This window comes from Sciurus carolinensis, chromosome 18 (assembly GCF_902686445.1).
Source record: "Sciurus carolinensis chromosome 18, mSciCar1.2, whole genome shotgun sequence".
Taxonomy (NCBI): domain Eukaryota; kingdom Metazoa; phylum Chordata; class Mammalia; order Rodentia; family Sciuridae; genus Sciurus; species Sciurus carolinensis.
Window position 1 is genome coordinate 21,465,238 of NC_062230.1, and position 26,255 is coordinate 21,491,492.

The following is a 26,255-nucleotide window of genomic DNA, read 5'->3' on the forward strand; positions in this document are numbered from 1 at the left end:
CCTGGGCCAGCCCTTTGGGTCCCTCCTCCCCAGCCCCAGCTCCAGCCGGGCTTACTCGGACAATTCAGGATCCCTCCCGTAGGACAGGTGGAGCTCGGCGCTGCAGTTGAGGGGACCGTCCAGCTGCCACTCGCAGGTGGAGACGCTGAGGTAATCCGAGAAGCAGGTGGGCTCATGCAGGACCTTCATGCTCCCTGTGGGGACACAACGTGGCCTGAGATGCCCGGAGCCCAAGGACCAGGGGACTCGCATTCCCCCAGCAGGAGGAGACCAGCCCAACAGGACCAACGGACGTGGGCACAGGCACAGAAGTGAGCCAGGACCAGGGCACCTGAGGCGTCCAGGTAGGTGTGGGGCCAGTGGAGGAGAAGGAACCTAATGCCCTTTTATCCTGTGCCAACCGCTCACCCTTAATTGAATGAAAGGAAAAAAAGAAATGAAAGGTTGGGCGCCAGGGCAAAGCCTGTAACCTCAGCAGCTCCGGAGGCTGAGGCAGGAGGATGGAGAGTTCAAGGCCAGCCTCAGCAACTTAGCAAGGTTTGACTCTAAGTAAAAAGAGCTGAGGATGTGGTTCAGTGTCTAAGCACCCCTGGGTTCGATCCCTGATAGAAAGAAAGAAAGAAAGAAAGAAAGAAAGAAAGAAAGAGAGAGAGAGAGAGAGAGATGAGAGAGAGGAGACGAGACGACAAGAGAGAGAGAGAGAGAGAGAGAAAGGAAGAAAAGAAAGAAAAAGAAAAGAAAAGAGACCAAAAAAAAAAAAAAGAAAAAGTGCTGGCCAGTCTACCCGAACAAGCTCCTGCCCCAGGGCTCTGGGACAGACAGGGGCCACTACCCATCTGCCCCTCCCCATGCTCTTCAATTCCCACCCCCTCTGCCTGCTCTGTGCTCAGGAGGCTGCCTGACCCACAGGCTCGCCTCACCCAGGTCCCTTGTCCTGTGGCTTCTACTAGAGCCTTGCGCGGTTGGGGCCGAGGCTGGAGTGCCGCCTCAACCCTCTCCGGTTAACCCGAGGGCCCACGGGCGGTGCCATCGGGCAGTGCGTAGGGGATCTGCTGTTGTCGCAGAGCCCTGGACCACCCAGCCCGCACTCCGGCAGCTTGCTTCAGGCTCAGCACGGTCCCATCCCATTCGCCACCCAGGCGCTCTGTCCAGCGGAGGTGGCTCGCCGCGTTAGAGAGAGGATTGGGATGGGGACTAACCCCAGCTCCCCAGTCCCGCCCCCTCCCAGGCCCCGCCCACAGGCCCCGCCCCTTCCGCGGTCCTCTGCATCCTGGAAACGCCCCTTCCCTGAGGCTTGGGTTGGAAGTCTTGGAGGCTCCTTGGCTCCTCTCTCTCCTGTACCCCAATTCCAATCTGTCCCCAAATCTACCTGCCAGTTGGAACCAGAAACCCGCGTCTCCTTCTGACCTGCTCCCTCCAGGCGCCCTCCCTGGTTCTTTCTCCGCCCAGGATCCTCGTTAGACTAACAGATCCGGCTGCCCCTCGGCTCAGACCTCCAAGCTCTGACTTTGCAGGCCCCTCTCTTTCTGCTCCTGTCCCATGTCCCCTCTCCGCAGGGGCCTCTGCTGAGTGCTCTCCCAGGGATCCTCGTGGTTCCCGACCTCCACCCCAGCTGACAGGGCATCTCCCTCCACCCCTGCCCCGCCTCCCGACTCTGCCACATCATATTTTCCGTCCTCTGATGATCTTCAGAATTAACCTTGCAGTATATTCTTTGCACTTGCAGGATAACCTTGAATTTCCACCTTAAATTAATAGCAATGAAAATAACTGCATGCAGGACCATTTGTCACTGGCTGTACCCTGCCCCTACCACATAATTTCTGCAAGGTCGGGGAGCTTGCTGATGTGCCCCAGGACCTTGGCAAGTCGTTAAGAGTCAATAAGTGGAAGATAGAGAGGTGGTGACTTACCAGCGCCTGCCACCCACACCAGGATCAGGCAGCTCACGGGGAGCAGGGGGTGGGAGCAAAGCCACCCCATGGGGAGATGTCAGGACGCCTGCAGAGAGAAAGCCGGGTTAGTGCTGACGGGGCTTTGGACGTGCTCGCTGCACACAAGACGCAGCTTCCCAGTCCTGGACACTGGGTCTCTGCCCTCAGGTCCCCAAGTTCCCTGCCCTCTCTGCAACCATGAGACACCACCCAGATTCTCGGGGCCAGAGGCTGGGCCACCGGTCCCCGTCTCAGGGGTGTTTCTCACATGCACACCCGTGGACAGCCGCCCCCACACATGCACAGTGACTTCAAGCCACTCACTGGCTGGCACGCTTAGGCCCTCTGTGTCCCAGGGCCTCAGTTTCCTTCCCTGTCAAGCAGCTCTCTAGTAAAGCCCCACCTCGCTGGGACGTGGCAGGTGTCGCATGCGTGGAAATGTGTGGAGCCATTCGGCGGTGACCAGGACGAAGCACAGGCTGCAGAGGTGACCCGGCATTTCAGTCCATTCCTGCTGCCCCAGCGCAGTTTATAAAGAAGGAAAATGTGGGGCTCGCAGCTCGGAGACTGGAAAGTCAAGGCCCCCGTGCCAGGCTTGCCCGTCTGTCCCCAGTTGCTGTGCCCCAATGCAGCAGAGGAGCAGGCAGGCTCCCCAGGCCTCTTCCACTGAGGCCCTCGTCGCTGTCACTTAGTCACTGCCCAGAGCCCTCCTCCGCGTTAAGGTGAGGATGGACTTCCTCACTTCAGACCATGGCCCGTTATGGTCACTAAGAAAACTGCTCAGAAGCAGAATCCCGGGAGCAGAGACGCCCACGCTAATTCCCTGCGGACTGCGACCTGCTGGGTTACCACCCGGCCACGCCCTGGAGGCCCAATGTCCCCCTCTGCACTCGGGTGTCCAGGTTGGGGTCTTATTCAAACGCGCAGCTCCCAGCGGCTTCTGCTAGTTGCGAGTCTGCGTCTCCAGACTCTGGGAACTGCGGTCTCTGGGAACTGCGGCTTCTTCTCCTGCCGCCCGGGTACCAGCCTCACCGGTGGGTCGCGCAGGACCCGAGTTTCTGCTCTGCGGCGCAGAGCGCAGCGTGGCGGGCACGGGGAGCGCTCGGTGGCCCTCCAGGCCCCCATCCCCTGCCGGAAGCCCCCAGTGACCCCGCCCAGCGCGGCGAGGCTCCACCTGCTGGGCCCGCAGCCCTGCCATCTGGGCGGCGCCGGGCCCGTGGCCGCTACCACCTCCATGAATGATCTGAATGCCCCGCAGGTGGCACTCAGGGCTCCCGGTCACCAGGCCACTCTGCCTCCCGTTGTCCCTCCCCCGCTCTTCCGTCCTCGGTCTGAGAGACGCAGCCGCGCACACACCTCCATCAGGAGCAGGCAGCTGCCTGAGGCTTCCACGTGCCCCTCAGGAAAACAAGGCCAGGTCCCCAAACACAGGGCCACCATGGGGACCAGGAAGCCAAGGCGACCACCCACGACGGCCAGGTCCTCAGGGCCAAACCTGCTTCCCTACTGGGCCCTTTAGCTCTTTATTTACTGGTGCTAGGGATTGAACCCTGGGGTGCTCACCGCTGGGCCACACAGGTGACCCCCAGCCCTTCTTATCTTTCATTTGGAGACAGGGTCTCGCTAAGTTGCTGAGGCTGGTCTTGAACTTGCCATCCTCCTGCCTCAGCCTCCGGAGCTGCTGGGATTACAGGTGCCTGGCTGAACGTTTCCTTTATAAATCTCAAATTCAGCCCAGTATCATTCATTGCATTCGAAGGTCACGCCTTCGGTCCCCAGGCCCAGGGCCGCCTCGTAAATACAGTCAATGGCGTTTGACGCCAGGCCACGTCCTGAGGAAGCCACCGTGTGAACATCTCAGCGAGTCTGCACCCAAACCCAGGCAGCATAGGTCCGTCCATGTGGCCTCCTGATGCCACCGAGAGATGTGGTGGACCGAAGTGTCCGAGACCGCCGCTGGTGTCACGTGACAAACCGTTTGAACAGTCATTTAAAAAAAAACAAGTAGCAGGAGCGCACCCTAAACTAATGGTGAAAAAGCAACATGGCAAATACGGAAACGCGCTCCCCGCCGCTCAGCTGCGCTGTGTTGGTACCAGCGTCACCGCGAGCGGAGGGGCGCGTCCTGCGCCAGGGGCGATGGCAGCTACGTGTTCTGCACCGGAGCGACTCTGGGCTCCTTAGGGAAAGTGCCAGATGAGCCCCAAGGGACGATGGGGACGTCACCAAGGGCCAGGCTGGACCAACCAAGATGGGCAGTTTGAGCATCGAAATAAATAGGACGGTAGGGAATTGCAACCGGGAGCCGAAGCCCGGGGCCTGGCGCCAGGGGCCGCCCAGAGGGGGAGGAGCAAACTGCGGGACCAAGGCGGCCTCCGCTCCCGGGACCACCAATGAAGGCGTGGAAAGACGCCGCCCCACCTGTGGCCAGAGTGGCCACCGGAAAGGACCACACCAGCGTCACCACCCTTCTGAAACACCGCCTGAAACGCGCCCCCAGCACCTCTCTGCTGCCCCTGCCAAAGGCGCCACCGACACGCCCAGACACTGGACAGCGGAGGAAGGAGCGCGACCCCAGGGACAAGGAAACCCAGCTCCTTCTGCAGCTGTCCGTCATCCCCAGAGCCAGGCGCACTGGTGAGTCCTGGGCCCGCAGCAGCGCCTGGCCCGAAGCACACCGGCCAGCGCACTGCAGCATTTTACTTTTATTTTTAGGTACCAGGGATTGAACCCAGGGATGCTGTACCACTGAGCCATGTCCCCAGCCCTTTGATTGATTTGTTTGTTTGCTTGCTTGCTTTGAGATAGGATCTTGCTAAGTTGCTGAGGCTGGCCTCCAACTTGCGATCCTCCTGTCTCAGCCTCCCAAGTTGCTGGGATGACAGACATGCACCACTGTGCCCAGCTCTGTAACTGTTTATGGAACAAATTCATGTCGGATGTGATGTGGGTCAGTCCAGGGGTGGGAGGCTCCTCCTAGGAGGAGGTATGACATCTGCCCAGAGCTCCAACTTGCCCTCCTTGCTGGAAGTCACACTGAAGATCAAGGAAAGAGGGGCGTGAGCAGTGTGTGTGCCAGGGGGTCCCTGATGCCTGTTTCTTCCACGTGATCCCAGTAACCTTCATCCTCACAAGTTCACTGATGCTCACAGTATCCTGTGGCAGAAGAGGCAGAGATGTGGCTTTAGCCCTGATTTTGAATGACAAGAAACAGAGAGGTTGTGTTGCCAGATCAAGGTCACACAGCAAGACTGTCTCAGTAAAGTCTACCAAAGAGGGTTGGTAGTCAAGCAACCCAAACGAGGTTGATGAAACACCACGCCTGTGGCGGTCGGGTCTTTAGCTTTGATCTGTTGTGAACACACCCAGACACTCAAGCGCACGCACACATAGGCGGGCTAGCCTCAGCGGGACGGGCGGTTGCTGCGTTTTAGGGGAAGCCATGCCACAGACCCAGTGCAAGAAGAGGTCTCCCTGAACCTCAGTGAACAGAGGACAAAGGTGCAGATGATTAAAGGAATTCAAAAAAAGAACTGCCAGGGGGTCAGGGTCAAGCCTGCCACAAGAGGAGTTCATTTCAAGTTCACGGTCTGCCCGGTGGACTCCCTGCAGATGGGGTCAGATGGAATCCCGCGGGCCTCCTGTCTAGGCCTCCTGTCTAGGCCTCCAGCCTGCAAGGAACCCCACTGTCTGCCACAATCCAGCGTCTCCTGCACCTTCCGCGGCCAGGAAGCTCACGGCAAGATCGAGCCCAGCGGAGGCTGCTGGGAACAGCTTCCTTAAGCTGAGCCAGGTCCTTGTGCAAACGATTCCTGCTTGTTCAGCGTTTCTGCGGACGCTTGCTCAGGGCTTCCCAAGTGTGTCTGTGTGGGTTCGCCCAAGGACCTGCCAGGGGGTTGTCACCCCACTTCCTGGACAAAGAAACGGAGGCCAGAGAAGCCAAGTACCTTGCCGACTGGGTCCCACAGCTGGCATGAGGGCGGGGCTACAATCAGAACCCAGATCTGTCTGCTTCTGAGCACAAGGTGCATTTCAATAGGTCGGCTCCTTCCACTGAGTTCTCCTGGAACTGCAGGCTGGATCCAAGGAGTTGAAATGCAATGAGCTGGAAGAAGCATCCTCTCATCAGTTTCAAACACTAGCTGCTCATACGTAAGACCAGAAAGCAGCAGAAAAGGTCTGGTGATTTTATTTTAATGGTGTTGCAACAGCTTAAGGAAAAAAAAAGTCACCTGAGGTCATATTAATAGAGGTCTGAGCTCTGGCATGAGGGAGGTAAGAGTGCCTATCACTCCTGTGCGTCCCCTGGAAATGAACACGGCTGAGACTACCAACATCGAGAGGGCCGGTACCCCAGACTCTACCTCCAGAGCTCTGCCGCCTTGTCCTTCACCCCATCGCGCCCCTGACACGCAGTATTCACCACATACCATGTTTTCCTCTAGTCATTCAACGCGCATTAACTCACTTCTCAAAACAGCCCGAGAAAGCGGGTCCTGTGGCTTTCCCCATTTCCTGATGAGGGACCCAGGACAGGCAAAGTGACCTGCCTGAGGTGGCACGGCGGTGACAGGGTGAGGACCGGCCTTGGGGGGTCACTGGCCCGCCGGCACCTCCCGCGCAGCGCCAGCGCTCTTTGTAGCCAGGCGCCCGGTTCACTCGCACCGCGATGCAGGGGTCCGCCTGGGGGCTCTGAGTCGGGGTCCCCGCCGCTGCGCAGGGGCAGCACTGGGGGTCCCGGCGGGAGAGCGGCAGGCCTTTCAGAACCGGGAGGGGCGGCGGCTCCGCGCACGTGCGCACCCCTCTCCCCGCGCTGGCCAGAGTCCCCTGGCCAGGCGCTGCCCGCTCACGCCAGCCAGTGGCCGAGGTCCCTGCGGGGCTTCTGCACCAGGTGGCCTCGGGGCCCCAGGGTCCAAGGCTCAGGCATGAGGGCGCCGCGGACTCAGAACCGCGGACTCAGAATCGCGTCCAGGCCCGGGAGAGAAGGGGGCGCTCTGGAAATCACAGGTGACGATCGCGGATCAGCAGCCCCTGGGGACAGAAAGGGGGCAGGTGGCTCCAGAGGGACCTGACGGCCACCTGGGGTGGCAGAGCTGGTCTGCAGCCCGGCGTGTGGTGGAACTGCAGGCGCCCGCTGGACCCGGAACGGTACCAGCCTCAGTGTCCCCACTGGCACCTGCACAGACTGGTAAGATGTCCCCACGGGGGCCACCCTGCAGGGACTGCCTGTGACCCTACAGTCATCTGAAAGTCAAGTTTGATTTGAGGAAAGGAAATCCAGGGCAGATCCAAGCCCCCTGGTGACCCAGCCCCGGCCACCCTGAAGCCTCCCACCCGCTCTCCCTGCCCCCAAGCCTCAGGCCCTCGGAGCTGGGACACACCCCAGCTGCTTCCTCCCTGGAGGACTGGACGCCTGAGCACTTCCACGCATGACCTCCCTCGGCCTCCCTGACCCCAGGCCACTGCCCAGGGATCCCCCTTGAAGTTGATCATGCTGTTTATTTCCGTCACAGAGCTTTTCACCATCTCTGGTCACATTCGTGAGGCTACGCGTGTGAATGTTGATCTGATTTCAGGATGTGGATGGCAAAGGTAGAAAGATAAGAAAGAAAAAGGGCTGGGGGCGCAGCTCGGGGTGGAGCAGGCGCCTGGCACGCAGAGGCCCTGGGCTCCTCTGCTGCCTCGGGAAAAATCAGCAAGCAAAAGACGGGAGAAGGTCGCCAGCACCGTCTGTAATAGTCTTAATATATAAAGAGGCCTTACGAATCAACATTGCCTATTTTTCTTAAAGGAGTGTTTTTCTTAATAGGCAATGGACATAAATGATTCACTAAAGGAATCGATGGCTAGAAGCTGTGAAATAGCCACTCTCAGGAGGCTGCTAGTTTGTGAAATTTAGAGTGTAAAAGACCGCTCGGAATATAAATTAGGTATTTGTCTATGCACATGTTGTTGGTCTCTCCCCATGACAATGCGAGCCCCATGAGCGCAGAAATGTCTTCCCTGGTCATTGCTTTGTCCCCAGTGTCTGCAGCCGCACACGACACATAGAGTATGTGCTCCATCAACACCTATTATCAAGTGAGTGGTAAAAATTCCAGAACAACACATTCAGTCCTGTATTTTAAACCCAGCTTCCAAGCTTTTACCCATGATAATTGCAATATGTGGTGCTTATTATGTGTTCTAAGTGCTTGCAATTCATTCATCAGTTAGTTCTTACAATCCTGTGAGGCAGGTGCCATTGACACCCCATTGACAGATGGGCAGACTGAGGCACAGAGAGGTTAGAACATCTGCCTGGGTCACGGAGCCGGGATGAACCCAGGCAGCCTCGCTCCAGAATCCAGGTGCCCCAAGCCCCTGGGAGGTGGCGTGTTTATCTCCACTGGTCAAGGAGAAAACTTGAGGCCCCGAGGGGACCAGTGACAAGGCCAAGGTCGCGGAGCTGGGAAGCAGCAAGGTCCACAGCCCCCCTGCCAGGAAGCAAGCAGCCGGCTCTGACAGGCGGCGGGAGACGCGGCTGCAGGCGGGACCGAGCAGCTGCTTTAACACTGTGGCGGGAGGTGAGTCCTGAGGGGCAGTGCTCCCAGCCTGGCCGGGTCCAGCCCCGCTTCTCCCACTGGCCAGAGGCCTGCCGGGCACAGGCTGGTCCTCGGACAGGAAGCAGCCAGCCGTGCAGGCGGCACATGCAGAGAAGGGGACAGCCGGGAGCCGCTGACCCTCCAGGCTGGCCTGGCGCTTCCTCTGCCTGCAGGACAGCTGAGCCAGGCTGGCCAGAGGCCAAGGACACACTGATCCCGGGCCGCAGTCTGACTGGGGTTCCCAGAAGCAGCCGCCACGCGGGCAGCCCCGCCCCGGATGCTGAGGCAGGCCGGGCCAGGGTCCCACATGCCCGGGCTCTGCCCGGCCGCCCCTGCCTGGCCCGGCCATGGCTGGTCCTGCTGCCACCAGGAGCCAGAACCCGCAGGCTTGGCCGACAGAGGTCGGCACCCTCCCGGGCGCCTGGGGTTCCCCGCGCTCACGCCCTCTTGAGCTCTTGCTGCGGGTGTCCCTAGACACCACTGTGTGCCCGCTGACACGACGCGTCCCTTCCTTTCAATAGATTCCCGGGCCAGATGGATGGAAGGTCCCGGTGCGTTTTGAGCAGTGACGCAGAGCAAGATTTTTGAAAGCGCTCTGGCTGGGTGACCCACGGGGCCGAGGGCAGACGCAGGACGAGTCAGGAGGCTACTGCACCAGTCCGAGCAAGAGGCAGCGGGGCTCACGCTGGGGCTTTAGGCAAAGAGATGGTCAGAGGGACGGGACTTCAGATTCGAGGCGGAGGTGGCGTCCAGTGACTGCTAGCACCCTGGATGTGGAGAGCGGACAGGCGGAAGGACCGCTAGGAGGGCAGGGGTGGCGGGAGAGCCCGGCCTCGGGGGAGTCCAGGAGGCTGTGGTTCTGGGTGGGTCAGGTTTCTCCGGGGGGTTCGCGGGAGGGCTTCGGACCTCTCTGCGGGGTCAGCTCATCATCAAACCTGCTTTGCAGATTCGAAGGCTCCTTGGAGAGGGGAGGTGGGGGGAGAGGCCGATGGGGAGTCCGGGGTGGCCGGGCACAGGAGGGCACTGTCCTGCGGTGACAGGGCTGGACGGGCGGCTGGAGAGGGTGGGGCGCGGCCGCCGGGTCGGCGTGTCTGGACACCCTGGAGCGAGTCCTGCTCCGGCCTCCGCGGGCGAGGGCGGTGGGGGTGCGGGCTCCGGGGGAGGACGGAGGCGGGTCAGGACGCGCAGGAGGGTGGGGACTGCGAGGCCGAGGGGCTGGAGGAGCGGCAGGTTTGCCGGGATGACCGTGGGCTGCAGGAGGCCCCGGGGTAGAGACGGGCTCCGGGTCATCGGTCACGGCCTCGGCCGGGCAGTGCTGTGCACGGGGACGGGGACGGGGACAGGCAGGGCTGGAGACCCGGCCAGACGTCCCTGGAGGGGGCGGATGCTCACCACGTGCCAGGGCCACTCTGCTGGCCCTCAGGCTCCCGTGTTGGCCGAAGAACCGGGGACAGACCCCTGGGGAAGCCCAGCGACCCACCCCAGGTCCCAGAAGTCAGAAGATTCCAGAAGCCGGGGGAGCGGGTCCTGCGCCAGCCGCCCCCAGCCCTGGGGTCCTCAATTACTGTCCGGACCGCCCACGGCCACAGGCGGGGGCCACCTGCTCCCGCTGCCCCCAGCTCCTAGCCCAGCGCTGGCCGCGCAGCAGGGTCCCCAGAGACCCCGCAGCGAGGAGGCACCGTGCCCAGCGCCGCCGTCCCCAGGGAACGCAGCCCCCAGGCTGGACCTCTCCACCTCACGGCCAAGGACGCACTGCCCAGCAATGGCTGGCAGTCCCCTCAGGCGGCCCAGCCCCCGTCCCTCTGGCCAGCAGAGGCCATGCCCAGCCCTTCCGAGCGAGCGTCCCTCCCTCCCCAACGAGCTCAGGCTGCACAGGAGCCCTCGACCCCCACCGCCGCCTTTAGAACCCTAACGCCAACCAGGGGAGCATCGTGGGAGCGGTTAACAGCGTCCTCATTCTAAAGATGGGAAATGGAGGCCCAGAGAGGTCCAGGAACCTGCCTAAGGAGGCACAGCCCGTCATTGGTGGGGCTGGGATTTGAACCCAAACTTTTAAAATTTGGACTCCACAGTGCCCAGCACACAGAGCAAGCATTCGCAAACTCCTCCTCTTCTACACCTGTTTGCTCCTCTCAGCAGCCCAGTGTGGAGGACGTGGCCCGACATCCCCCCGCACAGAAGAAGAAACCGAGGGTCAGGGGGGTCAAAAATGCCGGGATGATGAAGCAGGAAACGCTCGGACAGGACTGGAGCTCTGTCGCTGTTCGCCCGGCCCTCACCCTGTAGTCCGTGAGCCGGACTTTGCCCCTGGCAAGCCCAGATCCAGGGACGCGTGGGCACAGATAAGAGTTCCCTATTTGTGTGCTGTCTGGTGAGGGGGAGGTGCTGTCTCTCGTGTTCTTCCTGTTATCTCAGCCCACATTGTGCCTTGCCTGGGAGGGGACACAGCCGCGGAAGGCCTCCATGTGGGCAGGGGCCCCAGAGCATCTGGGACGAGGCGCAAGCTCCACTCTGAACAGCTGGGAGACCTTGCAAGCTGGGGTCCTCTCAGAGCCTCCATCTCCTCATCTGCCATGGGAACAGGGCCATTTGCTTCACTGGGTGGTTTGGAGGAGGCAGAGACCACAGCGTGGTGGGAGAGGCCTAGGGCAGCGTGGAGGCAGTGGGTGGCGGAGGCTCATCCCTGATGACCCAGAAGACTCTCTAGCTAACGAAGTTGCCACAACAGCACAGGCGGATGGGGCTCCTCGGCACGCGCTGTCTTCCTGGGAAGCAGGCCAGGCTCAAAAGGGCATCTGGTTCCATTACAAGCAGCTTAAAAGGAGAGAGACCTTTCTCGGGGTTAGAAGTCAGGTGGGTGTCCCGGGGAGGAGGGTGCAGCCGCAGGTGGCAGCAGGGGACCTTTCCAGGGGCCCGTAAGCTCTGTGTCTTGATCGGGTTGCTCTCGTGTGCTCGTTTGTGCAGACGGACAGACCTGTACCCGTCCCTGCCCCGTGCACACAGGTTACAAGAGAAAGGAAAAGAGCGAGGCAGAGGCCGGCAAGCCCCGCTGCTTGGGAGGCTGAGGCAGGAGGATTGCAGGTTTGAGGTCATCCTCCGCAACTTAGTGAGGTCCTGTCTCAAATTTGGAAAATTTTTAAAAAGGGCTGGGGAGGTAGCTCAGTGGTAAAGTGCCCCTGGGTTAGAGCCCCAGGACCAAAAATAAGTAAATAAAGCCAGGCAGAGGCTCCGCTTGTGGTCTCAGCTACTTGGGAGGCTGAGGCGGGAGGCTGAGGCGGGAGGCTGAGGTGGGAGGCAGAGGCAGGAGGCTGAGGCAGGAGGACAGCTCGAGCCCAGCAGTTCTCGGACAGCCTGGCCACGCTGCCAGATCTATCACTTAAGAAAAAAAGGCAAAAAACAAAGATAAAGGAAAACAGATCAGCAGGAAGGAAGCAAGCGAGCAGGGTCCCCTCCGTCCCCGGGCCTCCTGCCCTCCACTCGCCCGTCCCCACAGCAGGTGGCGCCCCTGGGGCAGCCCCACGGAGCACCACCCTCTGGAGGACCCCAGTGCGAGTCTGAAAGTGGGGAGAGGGGACAGGCTGCAAGCGTCGGGCCCGCAGGACGGCGGCCTCTCTCCCCGGTGCTCCTGCCCCAGGATGCAGCCCGGGGTGCGGGTGGCCTGGGTTTTAAGCAGCCGGAACCCCACCGGCTCACATGCGCCATCTTTTTTTATTAATTTTTAAAATCTCTTTGGTGCCACGGAGGGAGCCCGGGGCGCTGACCACCAGGCCACACCCAGCCCCGTCCAGCATCTTATTAGAGACAGGGTCTCCCCGCGTGGCTCAGGGCCTCGCTAGGTTGCTGAGGCTGGCCTTGAACTTGCGAGCCTCCTGCCTCAGCCTCCCGGGAGGACAGGTGTGCCCGCGTCGCCCCTCTATGTGCGTTATCTTGATGGTCCTGAAGTCCCACCTGTGTGGCCCCCGCGTGGCTACAGGCACCCACGGCTGCCCTCTTGGGTGGGGGCCAAGTCCCGAGATGCCGGAGACCCTAACAAGGGGGAAAGGGCGGCCGACGGGACCCCCACGCCAGCCCAGGCACCGGGACCTCCGAACCGCCCAGGCTGCCCCCGCCGGCCCTCCGCCTCCCTCTGTTCCGCTCAGGCTGGTTGCCATGGTGACGAGAGGGCTCTGGGGAGAGAGGCCTGGTCCCCTGCTGTGTCCCCGAGCCGCATCCTGGTGTCCAGGAGGACTCCAGAACTTCTAGAAGCCCCTGCCCTCTCCTGGGGGCCAGCGGGGAGCCACTCTAGAGACCCTGCCCCTGCCTGGCCAGCTGCGGTCCCCCATGCTGGCCCCTCCAGTCCCTCGGGGGGCTGAAAACCTCCTCTCCAGAATGAAAACCCAGGGCTGAGCTGGATCTTGCTGGTGTCTCATGGACAGAAGCAGAGGTACCAGCCTACGGTGGCCACACAGAGGTCACCCACAGCCTGTGACGCACTCACCCAAACTGGTGCTTTCCCACCCCAGGGACTTTGCACGGACCATGCTGGCTGACTCACTCACACCTGTGACTAATCTGCATCAGGGCTGTTGTACATTTTCATATTTATCTATATTTTAATTTTACTTGGCAGCTCTGGGGATCAAAGCCAGAAGAAACCTGTGAACGTTCAAGCTGACAAGCCCACTATGAACCCCCAGTGAGATGTGGTTGCTACCAAGTATGCGTGCAGGTTGCATCATCAGAGGTCTATACTCCAGCTCCAAGGAGGCCAGCGCTCTATCACCGAGCTACATCTCCCATCCCATGTATCAAATTTATTTTCAGGAATAGCTGGATAAAAAGGTAGGACAGGTTACACCCCCTGTTTCATGGATGAGGAAATGAACAGCCCAGCAGGGAAGATGATCTGTCCAAGATCACGGTCACAGAGCAGAGACTAAAATGCACGCCTTGTTTTTATAAAACTGCTCTGACGCCGGGCCGGTGGCGCACGCCTGTCATCCCAGCAGCGCGGGAGGCTGAGGCAGGAGGGTCGCAAGTTCAAGGCCAGACTCAGCAACTTAGCAAGGCCCTAAGCCACTTAGGGAGACCCTGTCTCTAAATAAAATATTGAGAAGGGCTGGGGGTGTGGCTCAGTGGGTAAGCGCCCCAGGTTCCGTCCCTGGCACCGAAAAAAATCTAACCGACCAACCGGGGTCTAAGCAGAGTCCTGCCACGTTAGGGTCGAACAAAAGAACGTGAAGAACTGAGAAATCAATCAGGAAAAATGCAAAGGAAGCTCACACGGCGGCAGCGGCACTGATGTCAAATAAGATGGAATCGAGACAGGGAGGGAGCAAAGGAGAACGCGGAGCTGGTCTCCGCGGAGGCGCGGAGACCCTGATCCTCTCCTACCCAGGCCAGGAACCCGGGGACGCCGCTCCAGAGGTAAAGGGGAGCGTCAGAGGAAGCATGAGGAGAAGTGGACCCAACAAGGGAATCCGGGGACAGAGAGGCACAGACGGACACAGAAGGCAGGACAACTGACCGCTCGCTCGCTCTGACAGAGACGGTTCTAGAACTTTACGCACGACAGAAAACACACCCTTTTCGAATACAAGAGGAACGTGCCTTAAAAAAAGGACCAGAAAAGCCCACAAAGACCTCTCCGTGCATCCTCCGTCGTGGCGAGGGACGTCTCGTATATCGATCTCGATGACCTTGGTGACCAAATTTCAAAAGCGACAAAATGACTGGGAAAAATCCCAAAAGATTTTAAAAGCACATAACACTTTCCAATAACTCTTTGGATGGAAATCCAAAGGGAAATCATGAACTATCTGCATGGTGAAAGGCTGGAACGAGACTTGCAGAACGAAACCAAAGCGCCATTTCAAGTCAAAGTTAGTCATTTAGCCTGAAATGGACCTACTGGAAAACCATGCTGGCTGACTGACAATTGTTAGCCTCAAACAAGAGATTTCAGCATAGAAGGAACTCTGACAGACAGAGACCCATGGAGAAGAAAAAGATGAAGGTTTTAGCTGACAAGCCCAATGTAAGCCCCAAGTGGGACATAGCTGCTACAAAGTATGACCGTGGGTTGCATCAACAAAGGTATATGCTCCAGGTCCAAGGAGGTGTTTATCTCTTCTTGTCTGACTGGGAAGGCTTTGGGAGAGGCAATGTCTGGACTGAATAATGTCCCAAGCCCGACCGACTCCTCATGATCTAATCAGGAAGGATAGATCTGAACTAACCATGGTTGTGTACTCTGGAAGACAGAAATCCTGGGCTGGAGAAGAAAAAGAGTTACTCTAAGGCGCAAGCTCCTGAAAGCTCGATTGGCTCAATTTCAGGAAAGATGCTGCCCCAGCGGCAGCTGCCCAGCTGTGGTATCAGCGGCCTCTGGAAGCACAAGGCTCCATCTCTGAGGCCGGCGGCCAGGAGGCTGGGCTCTGCAGGCTGGGAGGGAGGCCCAGCCCCAGGATCTGGCCTCCCTCCTCCCCACAGAGTTTCACTTCCTCTTTTGAGGAGGCAGAACCCTTCCCTGGTAGCTCCAGGAAAACCTCGGGGCTCCCCAAGTTCTCTATAGCAGGACGACGCACCCCCTTCTTTCCAACCAAGAAACTGGCTCCTCTTCAAGGTTGCTCCCGGGCGGGGCTGACAGATCTGGGACGCGCAGCCCGGGCCTGAGGCCAGACTCTGCAGCGGTGACTGGGGAGGCCAGCGAGTGTCCACCCAAGCCCACCCTTAGGGAAATGGGGGAGACCCCTGCTCACACCCCGCCTCCTCCCCACCCTGTCCCCGATGGGTAACCCGACCTCCACCATCCCGGGTGTTCTCTGCCCGGTGCTTCCAGGCTTCCTTACTGCCTGCGACTCCACTCAGTCGCCACCTGTAAAATCACTGGCTCTGTCAAAGGGGGCTCAGTGCCACGGATCAGCAGAGCTCAGCTAGCAACTGCTACCCCCACTTATCTACCCCTGTCCTGCTCACTTGCTTCCACCCCACCCACCCACTCCCTTGCCGTGGAACGAACCCACCAAGCCTGTTCCACCTCAGGACCTTTGCACGTGCCGTTCCCACTCCCTGGTTCCCTCCCTGCCTGCAGAGCCACATGTCTTGTGACTTCAGGTCTCAACTCAAAAGCTCCCTCCTTGGTGTCGCCTTCCCCACTCGACTGTCATTTCCACGAGGGTCCTTGCTTCTGGGTACCTCAGGGCTGTGTCCCCAGCCCTGGTCTGTCTTGGGAGCGAGCGCCAGCCCCTAGCTTGGTATTTTCGCTTTGTCAACTGGCGCTGCAGGCTCTTAGGGCCAGTCCCTCCCACACACCTCGGCCAGGTCCCCGTGCAGCTCCCAAGACCCACTTCCTCCCTCTCCAGATGCGGGCCAGCTGGAGGTGGCCTTGGCGGGAGGTCACGGTCCCCGGCTGGCTCTGGATTTCTGAAGCAGCCCTGAGGAGGTCAGGAGGCCCGGGGCCCCGGGCGGAGAGTGAGTCAGTGTGAGCCCAACCGAAACCTCAGCGCATCCTCAGCTCTTCCTGGAAAGGAGAGGGCCGCACAGAGGCGAGCGCAGCCCAGCGCGCAGGCGGCCGGAAGTGGGCGCGCGGAGCTCCCGGCCCTTCTTCCCCGGGCCTCCCTTGCCTCTCGAATGCCACCTCCTCTGAGTCTCCCCGGAGCCCCCGTCTCCAGGGCTATGGAGCAGCGCCCTCCACCCGTCCCCGGACACCTGCAGCAGGACGCGGGCATCCCGCGGGGGACGAGGAAGGGCCCGCGCTTCCAAGTGAGTTAGGACAAAACCCGGCTCCCAGACCCGGGCTGCGGGGCGGGATGCGGCCCTCACCAGAGTCTGCGGACAGGCCTGACGCTCCCTCACCAGCACCCACACACCCAGGTGCTCCACGGATCCTGGAAGGAGCAACGCGAAAGGCCTGGAGACGCGACTGTCCTATGAGCCAGAGAGAGCAGGGCAGTCGCCGAGCCCCTTCCAGGGCCGGGCGTCTCTGAAACTGCCTCATGAACTCTCCTTCCAAAGACCCGTGACGAACAAGGACAGGCTCAGAGAGGTTGAGCAGCTTCCTCAGGACGGCACAGCTACAGCAAGTTCAGATCTACAGCTGGGGCTCCTGCCTCCAAGCCTGTGCCCTTCTTTCTGCCTCAGGCAGAGACACGGAGCAATTTGCCGGAAGATATCCAGCCAGTCACGAGGGTCGTGGCTGGTCCAAGGCCTCTGCTCGAGTCCAGCCTGAAAGTCTGGCCAAGGTGCCTGGGCAGATCTCCCCGGGGCCTGCCATGAGCGTCCTCGGTCACACAAGCAAACTGGCCCAGCGGGGACGGAGAGCTCCCTCTGTCCTCTGGGATGTGGGACCTCAGAGAAGGCCACTGCACGCATCTTCGAGTCTCAGTTTCCTCGTCTGCCACGTGGGTAGACTCAGCCCCAACCAGTGGGGCTCCTGGGAGGCTGCGGACAACACGGCCGTGTTTATCCAACAACTACCTAGCGCTCGCGCTGCACCAGGCTCCCTTTTGTGCACTGGTCACGTTGAGCTCACGTGATCCCTGTACGTGACTGGCATCAGCCAGGTCTGTCTCCACTGCACCAGGGGACACTCGGGTCCCAGAAGCAAGCTGCATGGGGAGTAGCAGAGCCAGCCTCCGCGCCTGGGCCACCAGGCTCCCAGCCCCTGCTCCTAACCTCTGAGCTCTCCTTCCTGACCGGTAGCAGCAGGCAGAGACGTTTCTGTGGACCTACTCTGTGATGGGCATTGCACTGAGCATGGAGTATCTGTTGGAATTTTTTTTTTTTTTTTTTTTTTTTTTTTGCAGTACTGGGGGCGGAGCCCGGCCCGGCGCATGCTGAGTGCGCGCTCTACCACCCCGCGCCATCCCCGCCCCGTGTTAGGAAACGGGGTGCCCTGCGCCCTCATGAAGATCCTATTCCTCCTCGTGTGAGGAAGCTCTGCCCTGCCCGGTCCCAGAGGCAGTCAGTAGGGGGTGGGTGGCGGCTGACCCCAAACCATCAGGTCCCCGTCCTCCAGCAGTGGCGAAGGCAGTGGAGGACGGGCTTAGGAAAGCTCTCCCGCCTCCCTGGACGCCTGATTTCCTCTCCCGGTCAAACAGGAGACGGTGCGCCTTAGCAACTGGCCTGCCTGGCCGCGCCTGGGCCTTCTGTGACCTGGCCGCTGTTGTGTGAGGCGTCTCAGCCACTGAGTCACTGCCCAGACCCTGGAAAGCCGTGGCTGGCCCCAACCTGCCTGGGCGTGTTGGAACTGGGAGACGGGAGCAGGGCGGGGCCCAGGAATCTGCACCCACTCTCCCGGCTGGCACACAGGGCACTGGCCTAACCCCCCGGCTGGCGCCCGCCTTCTCTGTCTTGGTCTCCCCTCTCCGGCCTCCTGTGCCCCCAGAGCCAAACTGTTCCACGCCCCTCCCAGAGCAGGCTGAGGAGTCTCCGTCTGCAGGAAGCCTGTCCCCCTGCCTGGGAAGAGTTGGGCACACCTGTATGGTCCCTTCGCCCCAGGGCCACATCCACATCTATCTTCCTGCAGGCTGGGAGCTGCTGGACAGCCAGAACGGGTGTCCAGGACTGGGAGCCAGGCAGGAGATCGGAGCACCGTGTGCGGGGCCTCCGCGCCCTCCTCTGTATCATGGGGTGGGCTGTCTGGAAGCCCCTGACTGGCAAGGACACCCTGGCCAGACCTGTGCCTAAGCCTCGGGGTTTCCCTATCGCCCTTTAGGATAGGACTGATGTCCCTGCAAATGCCCAGGCTCCTAAGTACGCCACGGGTGTGGGAGAAGCCAAAACAGCCACAGGTCCCAGAGGGCTGCAGAAGGGCAGAGGGTCTGGGAGGGTCGGCGCTGACCCGGGGCATTCTCTGAATCCGTCTTGCCGGGTTCTAAGAAGCGCCCGTCTTACTAAAAGAGAAAGAGACGAAGCGGGGGCGAGGGAGAACCCGATTCCCGGGCTCACCGAATCTGAATGCAGGGAAGGGACCTGGGAATCTCCATTTTACAAAATTCCCCTGGAGAAGCCGGTCATCTGGGTGGTTTCGTGAGCACGGCGGGGAGCCAGGGCTCCCAGGCTGCTGGCCTTGGGCCGCGGGGTCCGATCCGGCTCCCCCATGGGCGGTGGGCGTCACCTGGGGCGGCCTGAGCCTGCGCGTGCTCATCTGTTCAGCGACCGTGACAGATCGCTCCGACCGCAGAAGCCCGGCGGGGTTCGCTCCACAGGTTCGCGCTCCGGACAGACCCTGAACAAAGTCCCCCGAGACGACCGTGCGCCGTCCGAAGCGGGAGACCCGGGGCAGGACCGACCTGGGCTCCCGACCCCTTGACCCGCGCCGGACCCTGCGGTTCTCGGAGCTGTCCCCACCCCTTGCCGACTTCCTGGGCGCAGAGCAGGGGTCCCAGACCGCTCTCACCCCACGCTCGCGACTCGCCAAGTCCCCGACACGGGCTGTGCGTTTCGGGGCGCGCGGGGTGCCGGAGCACCAGGGTCAGCTTACCCCGCTCCTGGCCCTGGGCGAAGTGGACAGACCCTAGCGGCGCTCCGCAGGCGGGGAGGAACGGGCTCGGGGTCCCGCGGGGCCCCAGCGGGCAGGCATTCCCCATGCGGGGTCGGGACGGTCCCCGAGGTCCCCTCTGCCTGGGGCCCCAGCCCTGCCCGGACGCCCGACGCGCGTCCGGAGCGATCGCCCCGCGCTTGGATCCGCGCGATCCCCGGGTCCTACCTGCGCGCCCCTGCGCCATTCGCTGTTCCGGCGCCCGAGCGGGAAGAGGCGACACTGGGCTGCCTGCCCTGGCCCGTGCTGCGCGGGGCTTTCCTAGGCTGGGGACCCGCCCGCCCCAGCTTCCTGCGCCCGCCCCGCTCCGTGTATTTGCATGCGCCTCCCCGCCCCGTGCATTTGCATGCTCCGCCCCGCCCCGGGTATTTGCAAGCGCCGCCCCGCCCGGCCTCGCACCCGGCTGCCTCCGGGTGGAGGAAACCAATCAGTGCCCTTGTCTCTGTGGATGAGAGGTGCCGTCCCCCACGCAGCAGCCGAGGTCGCCCTCCGTAGACCCAGAGCCCCGCAGTGGTCCCTTTGCTCTGGGGACACAGTGCCAGCCGCAGCCAGGCCTCCCAGATTCCGCTGGGGCCTGTCCCCTGCCCCGTCCCCCTCCCTGCAGGTCCCCGGCCGCACCTCTGCGGAGGCGCCCTTGTGTCTCGATCCTTCTCCCTCTCCCAGCAGCCCGGCTTCCAAGGGCCAATGTTTGTTCATTTCCTGCGAATGTTTACGCAGCTCCGACGCGAGACAAATTTAAATAGCAAAACAACCTTCGGTCAAAAGTCAGGACAGCCGTCAGGCCCTGGCCAGGCACCGCCGCGTCCATGAGCACACTTCCTCCTCCGGATGACCTGTCATCTGTTTACAGTAGGGAAACAGGCACGGGACTGTTAGGACACTTGCTCAGTGGAGCTGGGATCGGAATTCAGACTTCACAGACCACCAGATCACATAAAAACCCCGATGGAGCCAGATGGTAGGAAACAGCAAACAAACCTCAAATATTTCAAGCTCTAAGAAGAAAAATTAAAACGAAGAAGGATCTATTAGGATGATAAGGCAGGATAGGGAAGGCCTTTCTGAGGAAGGCCTCTCCAGCAGGAAACCTAAAGAGGACCTGGGGGGAGAACACCTTAGGAAGTGGGAAGAGCAAGTGCAAAGGCCCTGGGGTGGGAACCGACCGAGCATGTTGGAGCTTCATTGAAGGCAGGGTAGCAGTGGAGCCTTGAGAGAGAGGAGAGTGAAAGAGGTAAGAGGTGAGAGATGGGTAGACTCATTCTGGGCAGGAAAGGACAGGACATCCAGAGAGTAATTTGACCCCATCCTGTCTTCAAGGAGCTTCAACCCTGAGGGTGGAGGCAAACCTCTCAGAGCCAAGGAGAGCCCAGTGGGATCAAGCTACGTGGAGGAGGGTGAGCCTGGAAAGCAGCAAAGCCCTGGTGGGTGAGGGTTGGCTTCCGAGGGGACAGGTCACAGTACTTGGATTATTCTTTCATGCCCTCACTCTGTCTTGGTCCTACCATGTTCCTCCCCGTGACAGATGCAGATGAGAAGACATGACACAGACCAAGGCTTATGACCACGTGTGCAAGACCCGAAGTGACAGTAGAGTGGACTCTGTAGTGGGAGTCAGGGTTGGCTTCCTGGAGGGGGTGGTCTTTCCCTGGGGACCCCAAGAATAGTGGGGACGAGGACGGGGAAAGAGTGCAGGTGGCGTGGGCAGCAAGGAGTAACTGGGGTGAAACATGGCGTGGGGGCGTGGGGGAACCCCATCCTCCAACCTCTGTGTACGGACCCCTCCGTGCACCAGGTCCTCTGGGATCAGGGAGAGAAGAAAGTCCCAGCTCTGTTTCCTAGGCCTGGACATCGGGCTGGGCGGCCACAGGGGACAGAGTGTAATGCACCCAGGCTGACCGGAGAGGGCTGGGAGGAGGCCCTGGGAGAGGAGCAGGACTGTCCAGTCCCGGAGTGACCCCCACTCCCGGCCACACCCTCCCACCCCGGCCAGGCACACCCGCTCACACTTGCTGCACATCGCACGCTTCTCCACGGTGGATCTTGGGACCCAGGCAGTGTAGACTCCAACCCTGGAAGCTCCCTCTCGTCCAGCTGGGGACTTCCTTGGGCTCTCTGACTCTGAGCCCAAAGTCATTTGGAAGACGCAGCAAGTCCCCCTTTGCCGTCCCTGGGGAATGAGCCGCGGGGCTCCCGGTCTGTCCCCTGAGTCTGTGACCCACCCTTTGTTATTTCTCACCTGCCACCTGGGTCTGAGTGCCAACTCTGCTCCCTGTCAGACGTCCTGTTGGATGTGTGGCTTGGGCCGAGGGGCTCCCCCTCGCTGGGCCCCAGCACCCTGCTCCTGAAGGAGGAGAACGTAGGGAGCCATCCGCTGGGGCTCCGTAAGGGGGGATGGCGAGGTACCCGAGCACGTGCTTGGAGCAGCGCCCGCGTGCATTAGGCACTGGGCAAATGTTTATCAGACTGGCGCTTAATCAGAGCCTCTCCTTCAGCCTGTGGCTGGGTTGGGAAATGCGATTCCAAACAGTGCTGACAAGACCGACCGGAAAGGCTTGCACAGACGTGGTCAGACGTGAAGACGCGTGGGAAGTCTGGGGGGAAGGATTATGGGAATTCTGTGGACTCTTCTTGAGACTTTTCTGTAACTCTGAGGTTGCGTCAAAATGCGGAGTCAGAGAACACAGGCCCTTGTTCTGAGGCCTGTGGTTTATCTTCCCCTAAACAGGTCCAGTCATCAGCCATCCAAGCTATGTCGGCGGCTGTTCTCTCAGGCTTTGGAGTGGGCCTGGGGCCCTTGAATAATTAAAAATGTCTCCCAATCCAGGGAGTCCCCAAGTTCTTGCCTCATCCTAAATTCAGCCCACATTATATCACAATGCAGTTAACTGTGTTTGAGCCTATCTCTCTGTTTTTAAAGAATTCATAGACTCTCCGGGCGTGGTGGTGTACTCCTGTAATCCCAGCAGCTTGGGAGGCTGAGGCAGGAGGATTGCAAGTTTGAGGCCAACTTAGCGAGGCCCTAAGCAACTTAGTAAGACCCTGTCTCGAAATAAAAAATAAAAAGGGCTGGGGATGTGACTCAGTGGTTAAGCACCCCTAGGTTCAATCCCTGGTACCAAAAAAAATAAAATAAAGACTTTCTTTTTGGGGAGTTCAGTTTTTTCAGTCCAGTTGTAGCTTGATAGTTGTACCTGAGCAGATAGTTGAGAGTTCTCATAGGTTCCTCTCCCTGTGCAAAATTTCATTTATTGTTAACATCTTGTATCAGTGAGGTGCATTTGTCAAAACTGATGAACCAATGGTGGCATGTTATTGTTAAAGTCTAGAGTTTAAGTTTCAGTCTCTCTCTTGTACAGTTCTATATTGACAATTGCATTATGTTAGGCATTTACTGACATAGTGACATAAAGACCTTCTTTAAAATTCCTTATGCCAGGGTTTGGGATGCCACTTGATTATCATGTGCTTGGATGCCACTTGATTATCATGCACGAGACCCTGGGTTCCAGCCCCAGCACTGGGAATAAAGAAAATATCCCTCATGTTCCATGATGCACCTTGAGTCCTGGAAACTGGCAATCTTTTTCCTGTCTCCATTTATTCAAAAGGACAGAGGATTGGAATCAGAAAGAATGTAGCCTCTGAAAACTGGCTTCTTTCGCTGAGCTTTTAAGTTTCCTCCATGTCTTTTCCTGGACTTCGTCACCAACCATACTGTCTTGAATCCTGTGGTTTTACAGTAAATTTTAATGTTGGGGGATGTCTGTCCTTCAACTTTGCTTTTGTTCTTCCTCCCATGGTTATTCCAGGTCTTTTTGCTTTTCCATCTGATCTTTAGAATCAATCTGTTGACACAAAATAACTTTCCCAAATAACTTCCTGGGTTTTTGATCCAGGTTGCCATGATCAAGTTGGAAAGAAATGACATCTTAACTAGCAAGTCTTTGTATCCATGAACATGGAATCCCTTTCCATTTATTTAGCTCTTTGTTTTCTTTCATCAGAGTTTTTATAGTTTGCCTCCCACATATGCTGTACACATTTGTTAGATTTATACCTATGTGTTTTTTCCCTGTCCTTTTTTTTTTTTTTTGTATGTATGTTTATGTGACTGGCATTAAGTTTTAATTTCAAATTCCAATTTTTCATCACTGGTATATAGGAAAGCAATGGACTTTTGTATATTAATCTTGTATCTCGAATCTGTACTACAATGATTAATACTAGGAGGTTGTTTGTTGACTCTGGGATTTTATCACACAGGCAATAATGTCATCTACAAAGTGTGTTAGTCAGCTTTCTCTCACTGTGACAAAACGCCTGAGAAAAACCAAAGTAAAAGAGGAAAGGTTTATTTTGGCTCCTTTTTCAAAGGTCCATGGTCACTTGGTCTATTACTTTTGGGCCTGTGACAAGGCAGTATGTCCTGATGGAATTTTGCAGGGGAGGAAGACTGCTCACTCCAGACAGCTGGAAGCAAAGAGAGAAAGAGGAAGGGGCTGGGCCCCCAAGTGCACCCCTAGCGGCCTCACTTCTCTTCACGAGGCCCCACCTTCCAAGATTTCCACTACTTCCCAACAGCACCCGTGGCTGGGAGCAAGCCTGCAATCCTGGGAGCTTTCGAAGGCCATTCGAGATCCAAGCATGACATGGAGACAGTTTTGCTTCTTCCGTCTCAATCTGAATACCTATTATTTTTTTCTTTGTCTTGCATTAGGTAGGACTTCTGGGTTGATGCTGAAGTGCTGGGAGGAGCAAGGGCTGTCTTGACCTTGACATTGAGGGAACAGCCATCTGGCTTCTCCCCACCAAGCAGTGTGTTCGCAGTAGGGTTTCAGCAGACGTTCTTTGTCAAGGTGGATCAATCCCCCTCCACGTGTAGCTTCTTCTGTCCCCACACCCTCCTCCTCCACTCTGCTCCTGGTTCACTGAGCGTCCTTGTCATGGTGGGTGCTGGATTTCATCAAAGGCCTTTTCTGTATTGTGTGAATTGACTCTGGAAGGTCGAATCAGGCTGACATACCTGGAATAAACCCTGCTTGGTTGGAAGTCAATTGTATACATTATTGGATATGATTTACGAACATTTTTGAGAACTTTCGCATCTATGTTCATGAGAGATATTGGTCTGTAGTTTTCCTTTCTTTTTTTTTTTTTTTTTTTTTTTTTGCGGTACTGGGGATCGAACTCAGGGCCTTGTGCTTGCGAGGCAAGCCCTCTACCAGCTGAGCTATCTCCCCAGCCCAGTTTTCCTTTCTTGTAATTACTTGTTTGGGGTTTTGGTATTAAGGTAATGGTGGTCTCACGGAATTAGGGCTTATTCTTTCTGCTTCTATTTTCTGGAAGGGATTGTTAAAAAAAAATGATTGGTATTTTTCTTCCTTAAATGTTTGGTAGACTTCACCTGGTTGTGCGCGGTGTAGATTCATACCATTCCTGTAATCATACGTGTATGTGGGGTACTGTTACTTTTTGATTCACTTTGTTTAGTAAGACATAAGCAAATGAAGATAATGATTTCTCCATTTTGAGTTTTGTTAGTTTGTGTGTTCCAAAGAATTGATCTATTGTATCCCTTATTAAATTTGTGAACATAGCATTGTTTGTAATCTTCTTTTATTATCCTCCTTCTGTCCACAGGATCAGTAGTAGTACGACTGATTTCATTTCCAAGGTTAATAACTTGTGCCTTCTCTCATTCTCTTGATTATCCCAGATAGAAATGTTTTTCCGAGGGCTGTTTGTTACCCAACCCAGGTGAGGAAGCTCATCCCTTGGGGAAACTGATGTCCAAAAGATGAGTACTCAGGAGGAAAAGGGCCGTATTCAGAGGATGGAAAGGAGGCAGGTTTGCCCACAGATCAGCTCCTGAACTCCAGGGAACCAAGGGGGGTCAGTTACAGGACAGGAATAATGGGGGAGGGGGACAGGCTAACAAAGGAGGGGAATATTCTTGTTTTTTCTGTAACAGGGGGAGCTCTGCCAGGAAGCTGGGAGTCTTCTCTTTCCACGGCCTGGCGTTTCTGGTCCTGGTGGCAGGTGGGTGCCTTCAGCGGGGGGTGTGGGCAGAGACGCGGGAGGTCCCGGTTAAGTCAGTGCCGTGTTATCTTTTGAACAAGGCATTTCTCAGAGGATCAACCCGTCTACAGGTAGTGCGTACGGAGTAGAATCCGACTCAAAGGTTGAAGCAACAGAGTAAATAGACACCTCATGAAGACGGGTGCTTTCAGCCTGTTCCTGTACCCCTGACATCCGGGGCGGGGTGAAGGGCAGCGTTCCCCAGAAACAGCCTGAGAGTCCCTGAAGAGCACCAGAGACAACCATCATCCTCAAAATCCGCACATCAGAGGCGTGATCTCTGCTCCTGGGACGCTAATGATGAGGCCCAGCGGCCTGACCTCCAAAATCGGTGAATTTTAAGCCAACCAAGAGCAAGTGAAGCTGGAGGGTTTATTTGGGATTTTCCCTGGTGATAGAACTATTCTTTGGTTTCATCGATTTTTCTCAACTGACTTTTTGTTTCTGATTTCATTGATTTCTGCTCAAATTTTTTTTAGCTCTTCTTTTTCTAGTCTCCTAGATGGAAATTTAGATCATCATTTTTAGAACTTTCTAGTTTCTCTCTCTCTCTCTCTCTTTTGTGCTGCTGGGGATTGAACCCAGAACCTTGTGTTTGCGAGGACAAGCACACTACCCACTGAGCTATATCCCCCGCCCTCTACTTTTATAATATACACATTCAACGCTACAAATTTCATCTATGTACTGCTTTTGCATAGGCTATATTTTCATTGAATTAAAATGTCTTAAAATTTTCTCTTTTGATTTCTTCCTTGATTCATGTGTTATTCCTTAGAATTGTGTCTTTAATCTCCAAATATTTAGGGATTTTCCAGCTATCTTTCTGTAATTGCTTTGTAGTTTAATATCATTGCAGCCTGAGCGCATCCTTCGTTTGGGTTCTAATCTTTTAAATTTGTTAAGGTTTACTTTATTTTATTTTATTTTTTTACCAGAGTGTGGTCTAGCTTGTCGCACGCTCCCTGAGATCTTGAGAAGAATGCATGCACTGTGATCCTTGGATGAAGTGTCTATAAATGTCAGTTACAGCCTGTTGATTGACAGACTATTCAGCTCCACTACATCTTTACTGGTCTTCTGCCTCCTGGATCTGTCACTTAAAGAGAGGTGTCAAAGTCTCCAACTTCCAATGTT

At 57.6% G+C, this 26,255-nt stretch overlaps 1 protein-coding gene across 4 annotated transcripts in view; it reads right to left on the reverse strand.

The window, feature by feature from the left end:
* Positions 1 to 21,298, reverse strand: part of Il4r (interleukin 4 receptor) — a 36,851-nt gene extending 15,553 nt beyond the window's left edge. Inside the window, exons 1-3 of one of the 4 annotated variants that reach the window (XM_047533197.1) lie at positions 21,277 to 21,298; positions 1,914 to 2,001; positions 56 to 194 (exon numbers count right to left, since the gene is read on the reverse strand). In XM_047533197.1, coding sequence (XP_047389153.1) covers positions 56 to 194; positions 1,914 to 1,983 — 209 coding nt within the window. In that variant the 5' untranslated portion in view covers positions 1,984 to 2,001; positions 21,277 to 21,298. Of the gene's footprint in view, positions 1 to 55; positions 195 to 1,913; positions 2,002 to 5,881; positions 6,019 to 19,208; positions 19,346 to 19,658; positions 19,689 to 21,276 lie in introns of those variants that run through there. The other 3 variants (XM_047533195.1, XM_047533194.1, XM_047533196.1) reach the window with 3 other exon arrangements.
* Positions 21,299 to 26,255: the final 4,957 nt, after the last annotated feature.